Below are 19,969 nucleotides of genomic sequence, written 5' to 3'. Positions count from 1 at the left end.
TAGTGCCTCATAGCCCTCATTAGCAGCGTGTGCAGCAACAAACAACCATCTGTTCCTTCGTGTGTACTGTTGAGATCGGGCACTTCGTGGCTCCCTTCAGATGTGATTTTGTAGCATTTATCTTCACAGTTTGGGAACAGTGTTTTATTCTCAACTTTTACAAAATACTCAGGTTTCCTCCATTCATTAAAAAGAAATGTGATGAGAGTTGTTTTATTCCTTACGTGGCTTAGCAATTTTCTCCACTTTGACATGTTAGTGAAAGTTTTAATTTTGTTCATTTTCATTGGGCCATGAAAACTTTTTAATAGGTAGATTATTCTGAAGTCACTCAAGTTTGAAGTCTGTATAGCACTGTTCACCTATTTCATGCGCCTTCATTATGTCGGATACTATGGGGCTCATTATGAGTTCAGTGGATGGTTTACACCATTAGAATGCTGCAGCAGCTAAACACATCATGCAAGACCTTTGCAGCTCTCGGAGAATATTTACAAGCCCCGTGCGCAGCCAGTGCATCATTTTGTTTTACATACTGGTGGCGCAGAGTGCAGACCCATACATGCGAGGCCACGCAAAGCTGCTTTGCATGGCTTTTCATGGCCTCATAGATATGCGCAAGGCAATCCAGCGCAAGTCGCTGCGTTGCCTTACACTGCTTTGCGGGAGCGTTTCATGTGAGATGCAATGGGTTTTCCCCACCGAACAGCCATGGATTTTTACGCATTACCATATTTATAATGATCTGTAAACCTGGGAATGCGTCAAAACCATACGCCGGGGAGGCGTGATGAGGACAAATATCTTTATATCTCCTCGTTGTTTCTTCTTTCTATGTGTGATGCATTCTGCCTGGGTTGGCGCTAGGCACCAAATTGTGCACCAGAGCAGGGGGAAAGGACAGGAATAAATAGATAGATAGATAGATAGATAGATAGATAGATACAGTGCACTCCTGTCCTTTCAAATTGGTGTAGGACAGTGCAGAAAAAGGCTTTACTGCACTACACCAATTTTTTGTAAATATGCCCCATTTTCCCTTCCTAAAATCACAAAGCCTATATGCCAAACGATCTGCCATTAATGCTGTGAGCAGCATTCACTACGGCAAATTTAAAATTGATTCTCACCACCTCGAGGAAGCTGTATGGTGTATTGGGCAGCGTTTGCAGATTGAAAAATTAGGACATTTTGTGATCAAACTCGGATCAAATGTGGCACTGCTCTCCTAGTGGGAAGAAAATTCATGGAACAACCTCACAGCTAACATGGTGGATACAAAATAAGGACTTGATTTAACTAGTCCAAACAGTCAACTGCTGAGAGAACAAGGTTAAAGTTAACAGCCAGATAGGATTTGTATGCCAGTGGCAGAGATGGTCTTAACATATTCTCCAATTAAGGGATTAGTGTTATTAAAAGAAACAGGGCACATTCAACATAGGATGAAACATGTCGGTGATCCATGAACATCTTTGAGAGGAGACAGTTTAAAGGTACACAGCCTATAGTTGTGGCATTGGAAATGTGCCAACACACAGCTGTTGCATGCCCCTTGAACATGGGTTGAAAAAAAGAAGAATGTCTTGTATTTACTGCTGTAATGACCAAAGTGTAGCACATTTCAATGCAAACGACATATCCACCACCTCTCCACCCTTTCTGTGTTCCTCTCCAACACTTTGGGAAAGACCATTTCTATTCAATGCCCCTCTCACCCCACTGTGTTTGGCACCAGCTGAGCCATGGCTAAGAGATCAATCTGACAGGCAGAAATAACCAGAGGACCCAAACCACCAAAAACACAAAATGGACACAAAAAAGGACTTTCAAGTTTTGGGGCGAGGTTTATTCTCCTGAGATAGTGAATAAGAAATGTGACAAACAGAACATTGACCACAGTAGGAAACCAGTGCCTAGAGACGGCTGACCCCTTGTAGGACACTAGCTAAATATTATCATTCATACCCTTTACATAGGTCAATGAACATTAAAGTTAGGTGAGCTGATACAAGATCATAATTTCCCCCAGGTTGCCCTGGTAATCCCTGCCTTCATTCCCTCAGCTCAGTTAGGCCTACAGAGCAAAGTGTGAGAAACAAAGTGTTGGTTGTAATATTTGAATGAATTTGAGCCACATTGCACGCCACATTGTACTACATTGGTTCTACACACTGTGCCACTACAGACAGGGACCAGTCATATGCAAGTCATTCTTGATCCTTTCCCCACAACAGACAACGCAAGACTTGCAGAAAAGGCCCTGACTGAGAAAGGCTGGTTAGGCTGGCAACAGTCAGGTGCGCCTACTCAGGTTCACCACCTCAGGTGGCTGACTCAGGTGTGTTGATTCGGGTACACCACCTCAGGTGCGCCGAGTCAGGTACACCACGGCAGGTGGCTGACTCAGGTGCGCTGACTCGGGTACACCACCTCAAGTGGCTGACTCAGGTGCGCCAACTCAGGTACACCACTTTAGGTGGCTGACTCAGGTGCGCCGACTAAGGTACACCAACTCAGGTAAATGTTTTGATTTAATCAGAGGTCAGAAAGTACATGCCTCGCACCACCTCCATTCTGAAAATAAATAATTAATATGTGTCTGAATGGGCAGGGAGGGAAATTGAGGACGGCACAGGTGTTTGGAAGCTGTTGGAACCCTCGATGGCAGCCGTGGCCTCCAGTAGGCTGTCAGTAATACCCCTGGGGCTGCCATGCTGGCTCCACTAGCCAGGAGATGAGCACTCTGGGGGCATCAATGCTTAGAAGGGCAGCACTGCATGAGTTCACTGTGACATAAGGGGCAGAGCCAGCATAGACTCATGAGAGGGGCGGGTACGACTGCATCAGAGGCAGGAATGCTGCTGGATTCAGAGTTGGGTGGTAACTGGAAACCTCTGATTTGTGGAGTATGTGTAAATCATCTGTTGGGAGGACTCCCAGCTACCTTGGAATTACACACCCACACAACTAAACCTTCTTTCTTTCCCCTCCTTCTCCTGGTTTTGAGATATACTCTTTTTATTTTAAGGTCTTGTGCAGAAGGCGCAAGCCAAAAGCACTTTAATTAAATCAAATCAACTTTGTAACCCTACAACACAGGTAGTTCCAGTGAGTGAGCCTCCACTGTTGTAGGATTCTTCACAGATCTCACTCCTCCCACAGATCAGAGGTTTATTTATTGCCATAGAACTCTAAAGACCTGATTCACCATGGATCAAAATTTGCACATTTAATTAAATGTTACATTGAAGAGGGAAAACAGTGAACAGCTCGCTTTGGAATTCTGCAGTGGCAAAAGAGATCTCAGGTGTCACACAGGGAAGAAATAAATAACACAAATAAATATGTGGGGTTCCCACAACCCTTCAATAAACCTAGCTCTTTCTTCATTAATCCCAACTCCATCATGCAAGTCTCATCCTTTCAGTAGCATCAAATGAGAGGACGGCGCCTACTCAGAACACAAAGCGACAACTTCCAAGCATAAATAAAACAAAAGGTGGAGAAATAAGAAACTGACCTCAGTCTCTAACTAAAAAATAAATGGCTGAATCGGAAGCCAACCTCAGCATCGCATCTTTGATGACAACTGTGAGTAGTACCCATTGAACAGACCAGAGCACTACAGAAGACAGGACAGAGGAAGCCTGTCTGGGAAGCAACGGGACAGGCTAGGAGTACAGGGTCAAGGATAAGGACATGAAGACAGGTATTAGGACAGGAGGGGATCATCGAAGAACAAAGCAGGGCAGAGGACTGGAACATATCATCGGAGAGGACAGCCTCACAGACCAGAAGAGTAGGAAAGTGTACAAGTGGGAAGATTATAAGAACAGGCTGAAAAAAGGACCCGGAGGTTTTAGAAGAACATGGCAGAGGACACGTGACAACACACGGTACAAAGGGGCAGCATACAGCACTTCAAGTCGCAGCTCGGGCTACGAGATGAATACACATCCTCCCAAGTCACAACTTTTAAAAACTCTCAGGCCTCATTTATGAGGCCCTAGTGCCACACTGTGGCACCAGAGCTCATTTGTTTGGCGCTCCGGTGGCGCAGTGTGTTGCCCCATATTTACAAGGCCACGCAGAGCCACCTTGCGTGGCTTTTCATGGGCGTGTAAATATGGACCCGTTTCATGCCTAACACTCCGTGGAAGGGGCATTCCGTGGGTGTTGCTGTGGGTGCTACCACACAACGCCCAGTTTTATAAGTATGGGAATCCATCAGATTCCCACGCCACCTCAGGGGAGGCGTTAAACTGGCGCAACGTGGAGAAATAACATTATTCCTCCCCATTTGTTCCTTTTTCTATGTGTTCTCCATTCGGCAGCAGAATTAGAAAGAGCAGAACACCATTAATGATTGTTTATGTGCAGGAAGGTGTTTCTTCCTGCACATAAACAATCATCCCTCCAATGCCGGTACCCTTGCACTGTGGTACTGGGGTGCCTGCGTAGGTGCGTGGCAGCAATTTGTGCACCAGCGCAGGGGACAAGGACAGGAATGCACCATCTATTATAGATACAGCACATGCCTGCTCTTTTGTTTTGACACTGGGCCGTGCAGCAAAAAGGCTTGCGGAGCTGCCCTGCGCCAAAACTTAGTAAATGAGAGCATCGCTTTCATTTTACAAATCATTGTATTCCGGTGTGTACAATGAATTGTGTCAGCCTAACTCAGCTGACTCTGCAACGCAGAAGGCACTCGAGCCACACACAGAAGATTGTTGTCCTGTGGACCAGGAGTCTTCTGGTAACCCTGTTCATGAACTTCTAACATTGCGTGATGTCTAACTCTAAAAACACTCTTCCTTCCTTCATCCTGTGCTACCCATGCCTCCCTTGGATGCCCTTCCCACCCTGGGATGCACCTCCCACCCTGGGATGCCCCTCCCCTCCCGCCCTGAGATGGCCTTCCCATTCGGGGATACTCCTCCCACCTTATGCCCCGCCCATCACATACCCCTCCCACCCCATGATCCCCTACAACTAGACTGATGTTCCCACCATACAAAGCCCCTCCCACACCCTGAAGAACATAAAGCTTCTCATCCAGCCTTGTCACAGGTTTGAAGTGCTTGCTGTCACTTGTTTTAGAAGCCCACACTATAACAAGTGGTCTTGATGTATTTCTGTCCAATGATGTGCAAGAGAGGGGAGATTGCTTTGGTGTAGGAAGCAGTGCAAGAGAGGGTACAGGGGAGGGACAGGGAAGTGCCCAGGAGAGGGACCCCGGAAGGGGTTCTAATCCCAAAGGACAGCATGGAGTCCTTGGACAGGTTGGAAGCTGATTTTTCAGTTGAACGCAGAGACGACTGAGGTCATTAGAATAAAAAATAAAAAAAAGAGAAAAATCACTTGCAATGACAGCTTAAGAAGTATGAGGTCAACCCCATGGCCTCCTCACACAGAAAGATTCCCCTCTGCACCAATCACTTCTTCTCACACAGGACACAAGGGCGGTGATGGGGGAAGCTACCTCATAACAAGTACAGAGCACTATCTTTGTCTGCAGTCAAGAAATAAATATTATAATATAGAAGGTGTTTAACTTGTTACATGCCTCATCAGTTATTCCACTGCCTCATTGTCTTTTAAGGGTGGGGGGGTAAGTTGAAAGCAGCGCCAACCAGAAAGCAGCAAAAAACATTTGAAAATCCCACGAAACATGATCATTTTTAAATTAGAGCACATGACCGTGGCATCAAAGACAAATCCATCCAAATGTCCCACCACACGTGGTGCCACTGTTCACACAGGTGGACCCTGGGTCTGCGCAGAGCTCTAGCAGCCAGAAATCAGGTTGTTTGCCCCAAATTTCAAGAGAACGTTCTCCCATGAGATCATGCTTATCTCAACCAGAAATTAAATAGGACTTTCCAGGCTCAGGTCAACAACTAAAATTAGGGAAATAAATGGACGCAAAGCTGCAAACAAATGATAGTTATGATCTGGGCAGCTGCAAATGAGCTCTCTGCAGACAACAGGCCATTCCTCATGTGCAAAGTCAGGCCTTTTCTCAATTCTTCATGTCTCAAAGGTCATTGTTCTCTTTTCTAACGTACTATTCCCCCCCCCCCTTAAGGTCCTCTCCCTGTCTTAGCTCTTCGAGGGATAGCAAGAGACAACTTGCCAGAGACAGAATTTGCTGCTTCACTCAAACTCATGCCATGTTGCACTTGCTCGCAGATTTAAACATGGTTTTCGGAATTAGAAATGAGCTACGAAAGTGGTATAGTTCTGTGAGAACCAAAAACTATCATAGATTCCAATGGGTCGTTCAAGATTTGGATGAAGTGTGGTTCTTTTGAAAGAAGCGCAGAGCGAGACCAGCTGGTTCCACGGTGAGGTCTTATCTGCATTGCCTCGTCCTTGGAAGGCAATTTTAAATTCAGACTTCCTGAGCAGCCTCTGAAGATGCAAGGCAGGACATAGAACTACCTTCCCTTCATGAAGCCATCAAGCAGCCGGTCACCCTTCTCAGACATCCAGTAACCGGCCATGGCCGCCACAGCGCCGATGAAGATGGTGGTGAAGACCATGTCCCCTTTGGCGGCCAGTGTGGCCAACGCGCAAACGACCACACCGAAGAACATCTGCTGCAGCACAACGACCTCGTCATCGGTGATGTCATCGAAGAAGCCTTTTTCACTTGTGTCTGTTAACCAGTTGAGGGATAGAAAGAAGTAGGAAATAGATATATGTCAGTTATAACCAAAACAAAGTGACCCACCCAACCCTGCCCCTCTAAAGTCTGGTTGAGCTTTCTCAGTGAACACTCTTTGTGGCTGAAACTCTCAACACAATCTCTTGCCACGATGAATATGTAACAATATGACGCACACTTTAGACATCATTACAAACTGTATTATCCTCTCAAAGGTGCATCGGAAAGCCTATCTCATACACCCACATATTCCTAATTGAAAATTAATGCATATTTCATGTAGTAAATATAAGTATATATTTTTATTAATATTATCCAGTGGTGGTCACCACAGTGCAGTAATAGTTATATCAGACTTTCCATAGAAAAGGCACTTTTTATTCATTTAATAACTGGTGAGGTTTTATGTAATAGGAAAAAAACGTTACAAAGCAGTTCATTCACTTTGACTCCTTTGTGGAAAGTTTCACGCCTATCTGTCAAGCAAGGCAAAAAAATGGGGGATTCTCAAAAGTATGATTTCCGAGGTTATTTCCCAAAGCAAAGGGTACTCTTGTCTACATAACTGGATTACACCAAGTATGTCAAAGTTAGAATTTACTCAGAGATTGTACTTTTTGTTTTCTGGTGTAAATCTGTTCAGTCTTTTTGAGAAATTAGCATTTAAATAGAGACTGTGTCAGGCATGAAGGTGATAACTGTGGTAAAAAGTTAGAAATATCTGGACAGTTGGTGTCCAGATGTACTCCAGTTGACCCATTTGAAGTAGGTGGGCAGATAATGATTGGCTTACGATAATGTGGAGAATATGTGGCAGGCATTACAGGACTCCAGAAAAACACAAGAAGGTTAGAAAATAAAATGAAAGACCACACAGTTTACAGTTTTAAGTTTTTCACATACAGGGGCAAGGTGGGCGCCATGTGGTGACCTGAAGAGAAGACTCCTGGTGGCTTCGGCGAGTCACAGGGAACAAAATGACTATAAAACCTTCCAAAACCGGCCCAACAGGGTCCGAGAAGACAAAAAAGAAGGTCAGTCCCCTGGGGACACTAGCAGGGCTCAGGAACTTGTGGCATTCCCCAGAACCACATCTACCCGAGACAAAGCAGCAGACAAATGTCCCAGGGGATCTGCATGAATCAAACCCCCCCCCCACCAGTTCATGATTTAAAAAAGAGGCTCCTGGGGTCCCCATCTTCCCAGGGACTGAGTCGACTGATGAATGAAACGTGCTTTTGAGAGCAGCGTACATGCAGATGGGGGCTGGACGTGCATCTCCTGGATTGGGTCAAAACGTCCATGAAAAAGCTGAGGTGAATTATATTTTTTTCTAATGTTTAATGCAGAATTGTCAAACAGCAGCAAAAAAAATGGTTTTCCTATTCAAAGTCTGACCTCTTTACATCTGCACAGAGGTGACCACCAGTGTGTGTATGGTGTGTGTTTCTATAACAAGGATGTTCAGTTGTCCAGCGACTTATGAAGTACCACTATGGAAAGGTGTAAAGGAGAACATCAAGGCAAAGTGTTTTGAACTGAACTTAAGTACAAGTACAAGGTTTTCCCTAGTGGACAAGTCAAAACATTATTAAACAAATTGCACAAGCAAAGGTCAGGACCAGAAGAAAAGTTTACCAGTTAGCACAAGGGGATGCCATGGAAAAGAGGAATGTGTGGCACAAACAACACTTTTCCAACACTGTGTGTAGTTGTAATGTAATGTAGGAGATGGAATGGGTCCAGTATGAAGTGACGCACAGTGTGGACACCATGAGGCATATACTCACCATCGGTGTTATCCTCTACGCACATGCTATCCTTCCTGGAATAGCCCTTTTCACACACACATTGGTAACCACCATCGTTGTTGACACAGGACTCGTGGTATCCCTTGCAGACGGGCTCTTCAGCAGCACACTCGTCGACATCTGAGGGGGGAAAAGAAGAAGGGGGCACATGGTGAGAGGAGGTAAGGTTCTTCTGGACTGCTTGAGGCAAGGAATGTGTCCATTGTCACATGCAATGCTTATTACCAGGGTTTGGAAGGCACCTCAGCAGTAATAACAGAGCAAAAATACAACTAAGGGCCTGGGCAAGAGAACACACATACACAACTGGGAGGCAATGCTAGCAGAATGTAGAAGACAGAATGACCAGGAATCTGAGGGAATCTGGGAAACTCAGGCACAAGAAAATGATGATCCGGAGACCAACAGTACTGGCCAGACCACAAGTTTCAATTAGGCTGGGTTACCAGACAGCTCTACTGTTCAAAAGTTAGTTCATTTAAATTGAAACCCCAAAATGACATAAGTGAGCCCTATGACGCCTTGCCCTCACACCACAAAATGATTGTTGGTTACACTAAAACACAACACAAAAAGTGTGGCAGGCCTAGACTTGCTTGTTTAATGGGTTAACTATTAATTTGTGATATTCTGTTATGTTCTTTGAGCAAAACTCGAAAAAACTATGTATCACAAATGAATGTACAATGCAAGGTATTGTAAGTTATGCTCTAAAAAGCAATATAAATGTTTTCAAAACTCCAGGACATCAACAGTATGTCCTATGGATTCAGTAGAACGTAAGTGATACAGTGTATTAGGGTCTAGGCCCATGAATAGGGACCTTCAAACTGAAAAATAGGTGTGTAAAGTAATCTAAAGCAGAAAAAAACACTTTTTACATGTTAAAACAAGTTAAGACTCTAAGAAGGACTGTCTTTTCATAGAGTAATTGTTGGGTGTAATTAAAGTGTTTGTATGTTAAATCTAAACCCATATCATGCTGAATTGTATGTTTGTTTATTGATCATCTCAAATAATACTCAAGACAGTCATGGAATCTTGCAATAACATCAAATGGGGGAAGTTGTAAAGTTATTGGAACCGAATCTATACGATTTGCCAGTGGAGGTTAGTGACAAGGTGGACAAAATTAATTTCTTTAAAACTCAATAATAATAATGGCTCAAAATTAGACCTGCTGCAGAGACTGGTTTGTCTGAAAAAAAGATTTCTTTATTAAAAGCAATCACAAACATCGTGGTCTGATGACCTCTGCAGGCCACCATCCCTGTGATGTTGGCAATTCGTAATGGGTTGCAATTTGTGACCCTCCTCATTAATGTTCATAATGTAGGTGGATTTGCGACCCACTAGGAATCACTATTTGGGAATAAAAAAAAATCTTACATTAGGAATACCGATTCCCTAATTGGGAGTCTGAGATAAGGGCAATTAGGAAGTCGGTATTTCTAGTGTTTGTACATCTGGCCCAAAGTTCTTTAATGATAAGCCACTTAAGGCCCCTCGTATTAATGCTACTTCTATAAGTGGTATATGGCGACTTCGGCAGAGCAGCCACTTAAACCACGAGGCTCATGGGAGTCGACGCACATTGAACAGGGCTGGTCAGTACCAGTCTGAGAGCAGAACATCTGCTGCAGTCAACTAACTCCTCGTCCATGTGAGATATAGAGCCGGCTTCGTCAGGAACCAACAGAACTGAAAAATTCAAGACTGGGTCAGGAGAAGATGTGGATAGAACGTGGTGGTTCTCTCATTATTTGCCCCCAGGAGTAGGAGGAGCTAGAAATGTTCTTAACGCAGGCGAGCAAGTGTTGTGGGATATAGAGCCTACCCAGTTTGGAAGCAACAGAGAGCTGCCCAGGGGAGTGGGCAAAGTGAACAATACAAGATAGAAGGGGGCAGTTCTCTCATTATTGGCCCTAGGGCAGGAGGACAGGGGGTTTCCTCATCTGTGGTGCACGGGACACTACTCGATGGATCGTTATTAGAGTGGGCTAATGAGGTTGGACAGCTGGCGTGATGTCCTCCGAAGGCGGCAGCATGGGGGTCCACCGAGTAGGCAGCAGTGTAATGATACTGGAGGGGGGCCCCCCTGCAAAGAGTATAGAGGGGGGGCCCTTCTGCACTCAATCAGACCAGGAAGCTTTGCTGCATGGGCCCCCTGGAGCTTGTCCCCCCACACACCGCGGGGGCCTTTGTTATGCCACTGCGAGTAGGGAAATCAGCCAGTGGTGCAATCACACACTCCGACCCTGGAAGCATGACAGCTGGAGCAAAGTTCAGAAGAGTTTGGATTCGTCTGATTTAATTAAACTTAGGACCTATGTGTTCATGAATCCAGGTGTGCTGGGGGTGAACCCTAGGGGTGCTATCTGCACGCTGAGAGCTGGGGCTGACCCCTGAAAGATGGAGACAGAGGAATGACTGAAGGGCGGTGTTTTTTGGGTTGGGTGATGTCTGGAAGACATTATGGTGCAGCAGAGGAATTACCCATTCCCTAGGAGAGGAGGGGGTAACCCACCCCCTAGGAGTGGAGGGTCCAAGTGTCATGGGGTGGAAGGAGGCAGCAAGAAGCACACGGAGGAATGACTCTGGGCACAGAGAAAGGAGAGATGGGCCTCTGTCCGACCTGCCCTTATCAGATCAAATCAATGTTTATAAAGCGCAGCTACTCACCCATAAGGGTCTCAAGGCACTGAGGGGGTTTGTCCTCTGAGTTTCAGTTGGAGAGGCAAGTTTTAAGGTCCTTTTTGAACTGAAGCAGCAATGGCGACTGCCTGAGGTGCAGGGCCAGGGGGTTCCAGCTCTTTGCCGCGAGGAAGGCAAAGGATCTTCCACCAGCCGAGGTCGTCCGTATGTGGAGTACAGTGGCTAGTGCTTGTTGAATGGAGCGGAGAGGTCTGGTGGGGGAGTAGAAGGTTATGCGGTGGTTGAGGTAAGCGGGTCTTAGGTCATGGAGGGCCTTGTTTGCATGTACGCGGAGTTTGAAGTTAATCCTTTTCTTGTTAGGGAGCCAGTGGAGGTCTCTTAGGTGATTGGAGATTTGTTTGCGGTGGGGAATGTCCAGGATGAGTTTGTCTAAGGCGTTTTGGATGTGCTATAGTTTCTTCAAGTTCTTCTGGGTGGTGCCGGTGTAGAGGGCTTTGCCATAGTTGAGTCTGCTGGTAACCAGGGCCTGGGTCACAGTTCTGCTGTAGTCCTTTGGGATCCATTTGTAGATTTTCCAGAGAAGTCAGTGTGTGGGAAAACAGGAGGACGCGACTGAGTTAACTTGATGGGTCATGGTGAGCGATAAGTCCAGGATGAAGCTGAGTGTGCATGCATGGTCTGTAGGAGTGGGGGAGTGCCGAGGGTGGATGGTCACCAGGAGTCATTCCAGGCTGATGTGGAGGGTCCCAGGATGAGAATCTCGGTCTTGTCAGAGTTTAGCTTGAGGTAGCTATCCTTCATCCAGGCGGCGATGGCTCCCATCCAGTTGTGGAAATTCTTCTTGGCAGTTGTGGGGTTTTTGGTCAAGGAGATGATCAGCTGGGTGTCGTCGGCATAGGAGACAATGTTCAGCTTGTGGTTCCCAATGATGGATGCGAGCGAGCCATATAGATGTTGAAGATTGTGGCGCTCAGGGAGGAGCCCGGTGGACCTCCGCAGCTGATCTCCGTAGGTTCTGCCAGGTAAGGCGGGAGTCTGACTCTCTGGGTTCTGCCAGGCAGGAAGGGAAGTATCCGTTGTAGGGCCTTTCCACGGATGCCAGCTGAGTGGCGTCTGGAGCAGAGGGTGAGGTGTGAAACCATGTCAAAGGCCGCCGATAGGTCTAGTAGGATGAGGGCTGCTGTATGGCCATGTTCGAGGAGTGAGCGGATGTCATCTGTGACGACGAGGAAGGCTGTCTTTGTGCTGTGGTTGCTACTGAAACTTGATTGGGAGATGTCCGGGATGTTATTTTCCTCGATGTGCTTACAGAGCTGAGTGTTAATGAGCTTTTTGATTACCTTGGCTGGGAAAGGCAGCAGAGAGATAGAACTTAAGCTATCAAAACTGATTCATGTCAGGTCATAAGCATGCACAAGTCACAAAGGAGAGTGTAAGGAGATCCCAGAGTCATAGAGGATTCTAGCACAGATCCAGGGAACCAGGTTAAACAAGGCTGGACCAGTCCACCTGGCACACTGGAAGTGACCATTCCTCCGGGAGTCGCTTGTTGTCCAAACAGTTCTGGAGTCCTTCGAGAGCCCACGCTTGGAGCATTGTGTCTAGATCTTAAGATCTCACCTGGAAAACGCTGTCCAGTTCTGGAGTCCACACCCAAAACAGCGTGTCAGATCAGGTAGCCACATCTGGAACACTGTGTCCAGTTATGGAACCTACACCCAGGTCACTGTGTCCTGATCTGGAGAGTTGTGTCTGGCTGTGGAACCAATCGCCAGGTCATTACCGCTCTCCACATAACACTGAAGGACACATCAAAGAAGGTGCCTCCTGAAGAGGGCACAGAACTTGTCATACATCTTTAGCAGAAGTGGGGTGGACGAAAGTCAGAAATTAATTCACAAATGTTTCAAGCTCTTAGGGTAGCAATTAGGAGTGGGCGTAATTTCAATTACACCAGGGGCAATCAGAGTAATTTCAGCAATTCCGCATTACTCTCTGATGGGGATTACCTATAATGCCGCAATTACTCCTGCTTGAGTAATTTGGGGGAAAAAATAATCCTACTGCGAAAGCACATTTAGCGAGTGCGGCAGCCACTAGCAATTGCTAATTGTGTTCTACTGCATTTAGCACGATTTGCTAATACAAAAATGCATCTTCGGGTCCGTTTTGGATGCAAAGTTGCATTTTGAGCTAAGAAAAAAGCACTTAATGTCGAGAGTAAGTTGGGGCAAAACCCTACCCCAAGAGCACATTTAGCGAGCGCAAGCTGCTTCTCACTGATCGTCTTCTGCTGCGTTTAGCACTATGTGTTAGGGAAAAATGCATACTCACATCCATTTTGGAGTCAAGGGGGCATTTTTGGCTGCGGAATAGAGCTAAATGCAGAATTACTCTTCACGCATAATTCTGCATAATCTCAAGGAATTGTTAGGTAATTATGCATGATTATGCAACAAGGAATTACAGAAGTTACAACAACCCCTAGTAGCAATACCCCTGAATTAAGCTGTAGACCTGCTAGAGCAGAGTGTGAAGCACAGATATGGTGTGGGGGCTGGGAGGTGCCTCGAGGTGCTCATTTGTTGCCAAAGACCAGGTTTCCAGGCACCCGGCTAGTTTAATGCAAGTCCCAAAGCATCCAGCAGAATAATGGCACGAGAGTCGGACGTCAAACACTAACCCTGGGTAAGGCCTCAGATACACTGATCTCTTCTTCTATCAGTCCGCAATTAAGCAACAGAGGCACCTGCTAGGGTGTCTCGCGTCACCATAGAACAACCACAATGTTCGTGGTTTCCAACAGAACTCAGGATGCCAAGGTACACTGCATGGCTTACAAACAGATGTCAACCCCCTCCACACCTGGGCAGGGTATAAATAAATACACAGGAGCAGCTTCTAGAACCTGCTGAGTCTTGGTGTCCTAAATAGGAGGAAGAGTTTAGTTAGACAGCTCAGTGCACTAATGCACCTAGTGCTTGATCTTTCCGTAACCTGATAAACCACTGATGTCCCAACTTCAGTTCTTCATGTAAGACACAAGTGGAAAATGCATTTATAAATGGCACTACATAGTTTGAATTTGTCTTACTGATGTAAGTTGAGTACGAATAAGTTGAATAGAAGCTTCTACTATTTTCAGAGCTCTTTGAGGATCTGTAATAAAGTACTAATGAAGAATTTATTTACGATTATTTTAACTATTTGAGACAGGCCCCATCACTGGAAAGCCCTGGAAGATGTTGGACTCTTCGGGTGCCAAGTACTCAGTGCAGGTTACGTATCATTTTGTAAGATACGGTCTGCTTTTACCGTCTAGTGGAAGGAGATGAGCAGGTATGGAATGAACTGTCAGAAGAACTCACCGAGACACTTGACTCCATCCCGCTGGTAGCCGATGTTGCATCGCTTGCATCTGGCAGCGCCGGAGCCCATGCAGCCGATGCAGGCCTTGTCGCAATCTGAGAAGAAGAAGAGACATTCCGGGTTAAGTCAAAAGTTACACTTTCGAAAAGGTAACAATTCTGAATCAAGGGGGTACCACCTAAAGATCAGAGGCCAACAGAAGAACCTTAAAGTCACACCTACAAACAATATCATGCATACAACTCTTCTGGATTCTTCTAAGGCTCCACATAGCAAGCAACACACCAACAGCCCACCTTCTCCATTCATCACCTCCAACTGGTACGAGGAGGTGCAACAGTGCCTCACCAGCAAATTCAGAAGTAAAAGATCACTGCACATCCCACAAAGCATCAGCAAATATACATATCCCAATTGCAAGTCACTCGACAACTCCATCACCCCAACTTTCCAAGTTATGTTACTCTTGGTACGCAAAATCCGTGAAACTACACAACTATGCTAGTCGTGTAATTATGCCACAATTTGTGATAAAAACAAAGCATGTGAACAGCACAAACAACTAGAAGGCAAGAAGCTGTTTGTGGTAATTGTTTTTTGTGCTATATTTTTTAAGTGAGATATGCATCCTCAAGTTACAAATTGATATGACGATGCATTTTGTGCTAAAATATAGTGGTTAGTGACAAATTTGTTTATCATGTAATTACACAAAACATCATGTCATTTTCGCAATATTTTGCATAATTACGCAAAGCAAATTACACAAATTTTACACAAAACAGATGCAAGGCAGCAGAGAAACAGAAGAGATGGTGAAGAGAAGATACAAAAAGGAGAAAAGCATAGGGTTAGGTGAATGAAAAAGCCAAAGAGGGGCTCTCAGCAGACTACAATAATGAGGCAGCCCACTGGTGGGTCTACCAAGAAGATAAGCGCGTGGTCTCCTACCTCGACACTCGTAGGACCCGTCTGTGTTCACGCAGAACTGGTTTGCCCTGCAGCGAGCCATCTCTGTCCCACACTCATCAATGTCTGTGGAGTGAAAAAGAGTTCAGTCAGGAACCAAGTACACCACAGACTGCCCAACAAGGCCCCTTGGCACAAGCAGGACCAGAGGCGGCACAGCCAGTGGACGGTGGAGGAACCGGGGGCATGATGCTGGTACAAGTTCTGCAAGAGAGTATATCCATGAGCAGGGACTCACCTAGGCACTTGTTCTCGTGCAGAAGCCAGCCCTTCTTACACAGCACACATTCGGAGTCTGTAGGCCCGGTGCACTTACTGCAAGACTTGAAGCACTCTGTTAAAGGAGCAGAGAAAAGACCTCAGAAAAAATCTGAATTACAAGATCTACTCAACATGTCAATGCACAAAATGAACAATTAACACAATGTAGGGTTATCTCAATTATTAGCTGCTTCATAGAGGAAACAGTGGGCCCAATGTACTAATAACTGGCAAAAAAAATCCGATTGCAATTTGCGATCAGTATTTTTCCGACCAGTAAAGTGTTCTGCAGACCGATCAATGTACTAATAGGCTGGTTGACCAAATTCAGATTGGGTCAACCTGGTCTACCTCATGAATATTAATGAGGTAAGTCGCAAATTGTGACTCAATCAGATTGGTGGCCATCACAGACCGTGGCCTGCTAGGGTCAGCAGATCACCATATCTGATCACTTACAAATAAATATTTTTTTCCCCTCAAGACCGGGTGCTGAATTTCAAAAGAAGGGTTGCAGAGGTCCCCTGGAGCACCATTAAGCCCAAAAAAACTCTCAAAGGGAAATGGTTGCCAAGGGGACCCTTCTCCTTTGCGGATCTATTACCATCGCTGCTAAGAAGTGATTTCACTATTTTTTCAATGTTTTAAGACCAGACTTCAGTTGTAAAACATGAATAGATCTCATACCTAACATATTTTAAAGAGATGCTTACCACAACCCGCTCTAAATAAAAATGTGGTGTGGAGCCACAAAGCCATTTCAGGAGTCAGTAAAAACGAAACCCCCTCTAAATGGGATTTAGTACATAGCTAAAAAAAAAATTAAAAAAGTTTGTCCAATCAGACTACTTGTTATTGGAAAAAACATTTACCACATCTGGCCCAGTATTGTTTCTAAAATGTCTGTTTCTCAAACCACTGATGATGGACTGGGTTTTCCATGGATACGATTTTGTAATCAGAAATTTTGAGCACTTTTGGATTTTCTGCTCCTCTGGAAATTCCATTTCAACAATCTGTGTGCGCCCTGGCCTCTGACTCAGAAACCCAATATGCCAGGTTTCTGCTTCCGGAGCACACCCGGGGCTGTGTTATATATAGGGCGCACTGTCGTTGTTTGCACCAGGGCGCATCTTTAAGCAGGGGCACCAGGTGCAAATAGGGACAGTATGCCCTAGCAGAATGAATGTGCTGCTCAGAGGGCAGATGCAAACTCGTGCTGCCATGGGGGCAGCGCATTCAGTTGAAAACGAATGGTAGCTTCAAAGCTGCTCTGTGTTTCTCTGTGCAGGTGGCAACCCCCAGGCACTTTAGAGCGGGGTTAGAGATTCTCCGCCAGTGGGCGCAGTAGGCCACCTTTTTGTGGGACACAGAGTGCGCCTCCTAAGGGCATGTTTGCCTCTCTGCCTGCATTGATCATTTGGTGCAAAGGCAAAGTGATTCTGTAATTCCCTCACTTTCGTTGGGCTACGTCCCCATGCAAATGAAGAAACGCCCTCTCAGGGTGGCACTGAAGGGACATAGGCGCCATCAGTTTTACGAAAGGGGCCACTCAATTGCCCCTTTTGTAATACCATAGTGCCCTGGGGGAGCAAAAAGCAGGTCACACACTGGTTACCCCAAAGGGCACTATTTGTAATATGACCCAGGTTCTAGCTCGGGGACAGCATTGCCAAAGTAGGAAGGGATTGACTTAGAACAACCAGAACATTGTATGACTTTTCAGCCAATATCTTAGTAAGTATGTGGTATAAAATGCATTATTTCTCCCAGTATTGGAAGCCTTTGGAAGCTCAGTCTGTCTAAAGGGAGATGGGATGTTTTCATTTTCTCAGTACATTATAAAGTGGACATTTGCTCCCCACCAATTTAGAAGTTCACCAGAGCTCACTGGATAGCAGCAAATGCTAGTGTGGGGTCCCCTAGAAAGCTGCTCTAGAATAATCAAAATGATGGGTAATGTCCCACCCAGGAAGTTGGGGTATAGGCAGAAGAGGAGGGGATTGAGGGCAGAACCTCAAGGGCCGCCAGTTGGTAGGAAACTATGGGCAGACTTCGCTGGGCACTTGGACACAGAGTATGAATGGTGTGCCAGCTAACAAATCATAGTCCTGTTGAGGGCCAGGGCTAAAGTTACATCTAGACGTATGTCACAGTTTACGGTTCCTACAGAGGAGGTGTTTACAGACACTAAATATTTTCATTCAGTTGGAGTTGCAACCAAGTCTTGTCTCTCATTTAAGGGGAGTAAGTCAGAAGCTATCAGAAGGTTATATGTGCCCTGCTAGTTAAAAGTATATGGCCATCACCCATAGTCAATACAGGTTTACGTACTACAGGGTCTCTGGCCGCGTATAATCATGGCATTTTAAAGAGTAGCTACTGGTTAAATAATAATTCAGACTTATCCCAGGCATGCCTTCTGTGCCTGAAAAACTATAATGTAATGATTAATTTGTTGAAACCATCGTTTCAGAAGTATGTGTTTAGGACAGAATTTTACTGTCAGGTTGTTAACCAAAAGTCTATGTTAGGCATCGATGGAACTCGTAGAGTTTAACTCTGCAGAATTCTCTAGTTACAAAAAAAATAAAAATAATTCTGCAAACGGGTAGAAATAGGCGTGTCGCACTGCTCGCGCTGTGATTTAGAGCAGGGATCTCGGTCCAGGCTGAAAAATCAGATCAAACTGCACCACGCGGCGCGCCTGAGGGAGCAGCTTCTCGAGTTGATTTTGCTGTCGCCTGAGTAGATTTTTTTACTCGAGCAGCAGCTTTTTGACTGCGAATGGTCGTGATCTCCCGCAACCGCCTGTATTGGAGAAATTTCACCAGGTGCAATCACAGCTACTGAAAATACAGCTACAGGATGCCAAATCTCACTTGTTCTTGCCAACATACCATTAGTGAGACGAGAAAAGAACTCAAGCACACGGCGGTGAGGAATTTGGCCAGAACTCTGCGTTAGAAGCGTAATGCACAGTGGCCAAAATCTGCCACCTCTACGGGTGGAGCGGAATACATCACCCACCCCTAGTCGATATAACATTGTAATATTTTAGACAAGCGCGCTGCTTATTTCTAGGTCTATCTACTTCAGCCACAAATACAGTAACCAATCACTTTTAACATTTTAGCATTTGTAGGGACCCGGTATTCCATTCTTTTCTGACCACTTTTTAAACTTTTAAAGTAAATAAATACAATTTATGGTTTCATCAGACTACGAATAAAGTTGTGTTAACTTTTTTCAAAAAAATCCTTGGACAAAAAAAAAGAAAAGGGTAAAGGATGTTTAGTGACAGGTATTGGAAGGGGTCCTTTACAGACCAAATGTTCAAGAGCTATATTTCAGTATTAACCTCCCAAGAAAGTCAAAATGATGCAATACCGAGATTAAACATACATAGAAACGACTTATAAGATCGAACTACAGAAGATGGTTATAGACATCAAATTAATTTAATTAAAAATATTTTCTGTTAAGAGAATGACTAATGAAAATACAAACTGTTAACTGTACAAATAAATCTGGGTTACTTCATTAAACTGCATCTCTTGATACATTTGTTATATGATCTTATTCATAAATTCGATAAACTTTGCGATAGTAATGCAGTCACTCCTGATTGGTCGGATATGTGAATCTTCGATATATAGTGCATTGGCACAAGAAGATTGGTTATGTTCACTCTCTGCACAGGGTACTAGTGAACAGCCAGCCCCTGAGTCTGGGGTTCATCGTTACACCGTGAGTGACCACGTGAAGAGTGGGGATAATCAGCACCTAATGATGGGGAGACGTAAAAACATCCGGTCTAGGAGTTTGGGGTGCCAGGGTGAAAAGAGCACGTGCACGACAGGATTGTGGATAGCAAGCCTTTGTACAGGGTAATTGTGAAGAAACAGTCCCTGTCAGTTGCTTTTTTACACAGTGTGTGACCACAAGAATATTGTGTAGGGTTAGTCTTCACAACGAGTGGAGAAGTGTGGCTCAATGGTTAGAGCGGCAGACCCTAATGCAGAAATCTGGCCCAGGACCAGGGTTCAATTCCCACCTCAGCAGGTCTTGGGCTCAATTTCCTCGGACCTGATAATTCTCGCATCGGTGCCTAATATAATTCATGGGTCCCACTCTGTAACTCTGGGCAATAGCTTGCTTAATCTCCACAACAGCCCCAACAGCGCTGGGATGCCTGGCTTCACCTTGGAGGTTGCCCAGGAGTGGGCAC

At 45.3% G+C, this 19,969-nt stretch overlaps 1 protein-coding gene across 1 annotated transcript in view; it reads right to left on the bottom strand.

The window, feature by feature from the left end:
• Positions 1-1,827: 1,827 nt before the first annotated feature.
• The window catches only part of CRELD1 (cysteine rich with EGF like domains 1), a 91,977-nt gene continuing 73,835 nt past the window's right edge, over positions 1,828-19,969 (bottom strand). Inside the window, exons 7-11 of the mRNA XM_069206161.1 lie at positions 15,716-15,811; positions 15,460-15,543; positions 14,508-14,603; positions 8,464-8,604; positions 1,828-6,664 (exon numbers count right to left, since the gene is read on the bottom strand). Coding sequence (XP_069062262.1) covers positions 6,444-6,664; positions 8,464-8,604; positions 14,508-14,603; positions 15,460-15,543; positions 15,716-15,811 — 638 coding nt within the window. The 3' untranslated portion in view covers positions 1,828-6,443. The remainder of the gene's footprint in view (positions 6,665-8,463; positions 8,605-14,507; positions 14,604-15,459; positions 15,544-15,715; positions 15,812-19,969) is intronic.

Source organism: Pleurodeles waltl, chromosome 9 (assembly GCF_031143425.1).
Source record: "Pleurodeles waltl isolate 20211129_DDA chromosome 9, aPleWal1.hap1.20221129, whole genome shotgun sequence".
NCBI lineage: Eukaryota > Metazoa > Chordata > Amphibia > Caudata > Salamandridae > Pleurodeles > Pleurodeles waltl.
The sequence above is the reverse complement of the archived record's forward strand: the minus strand, read 5'-3'. Positions and strand labels throughout refer to the sequence as shown.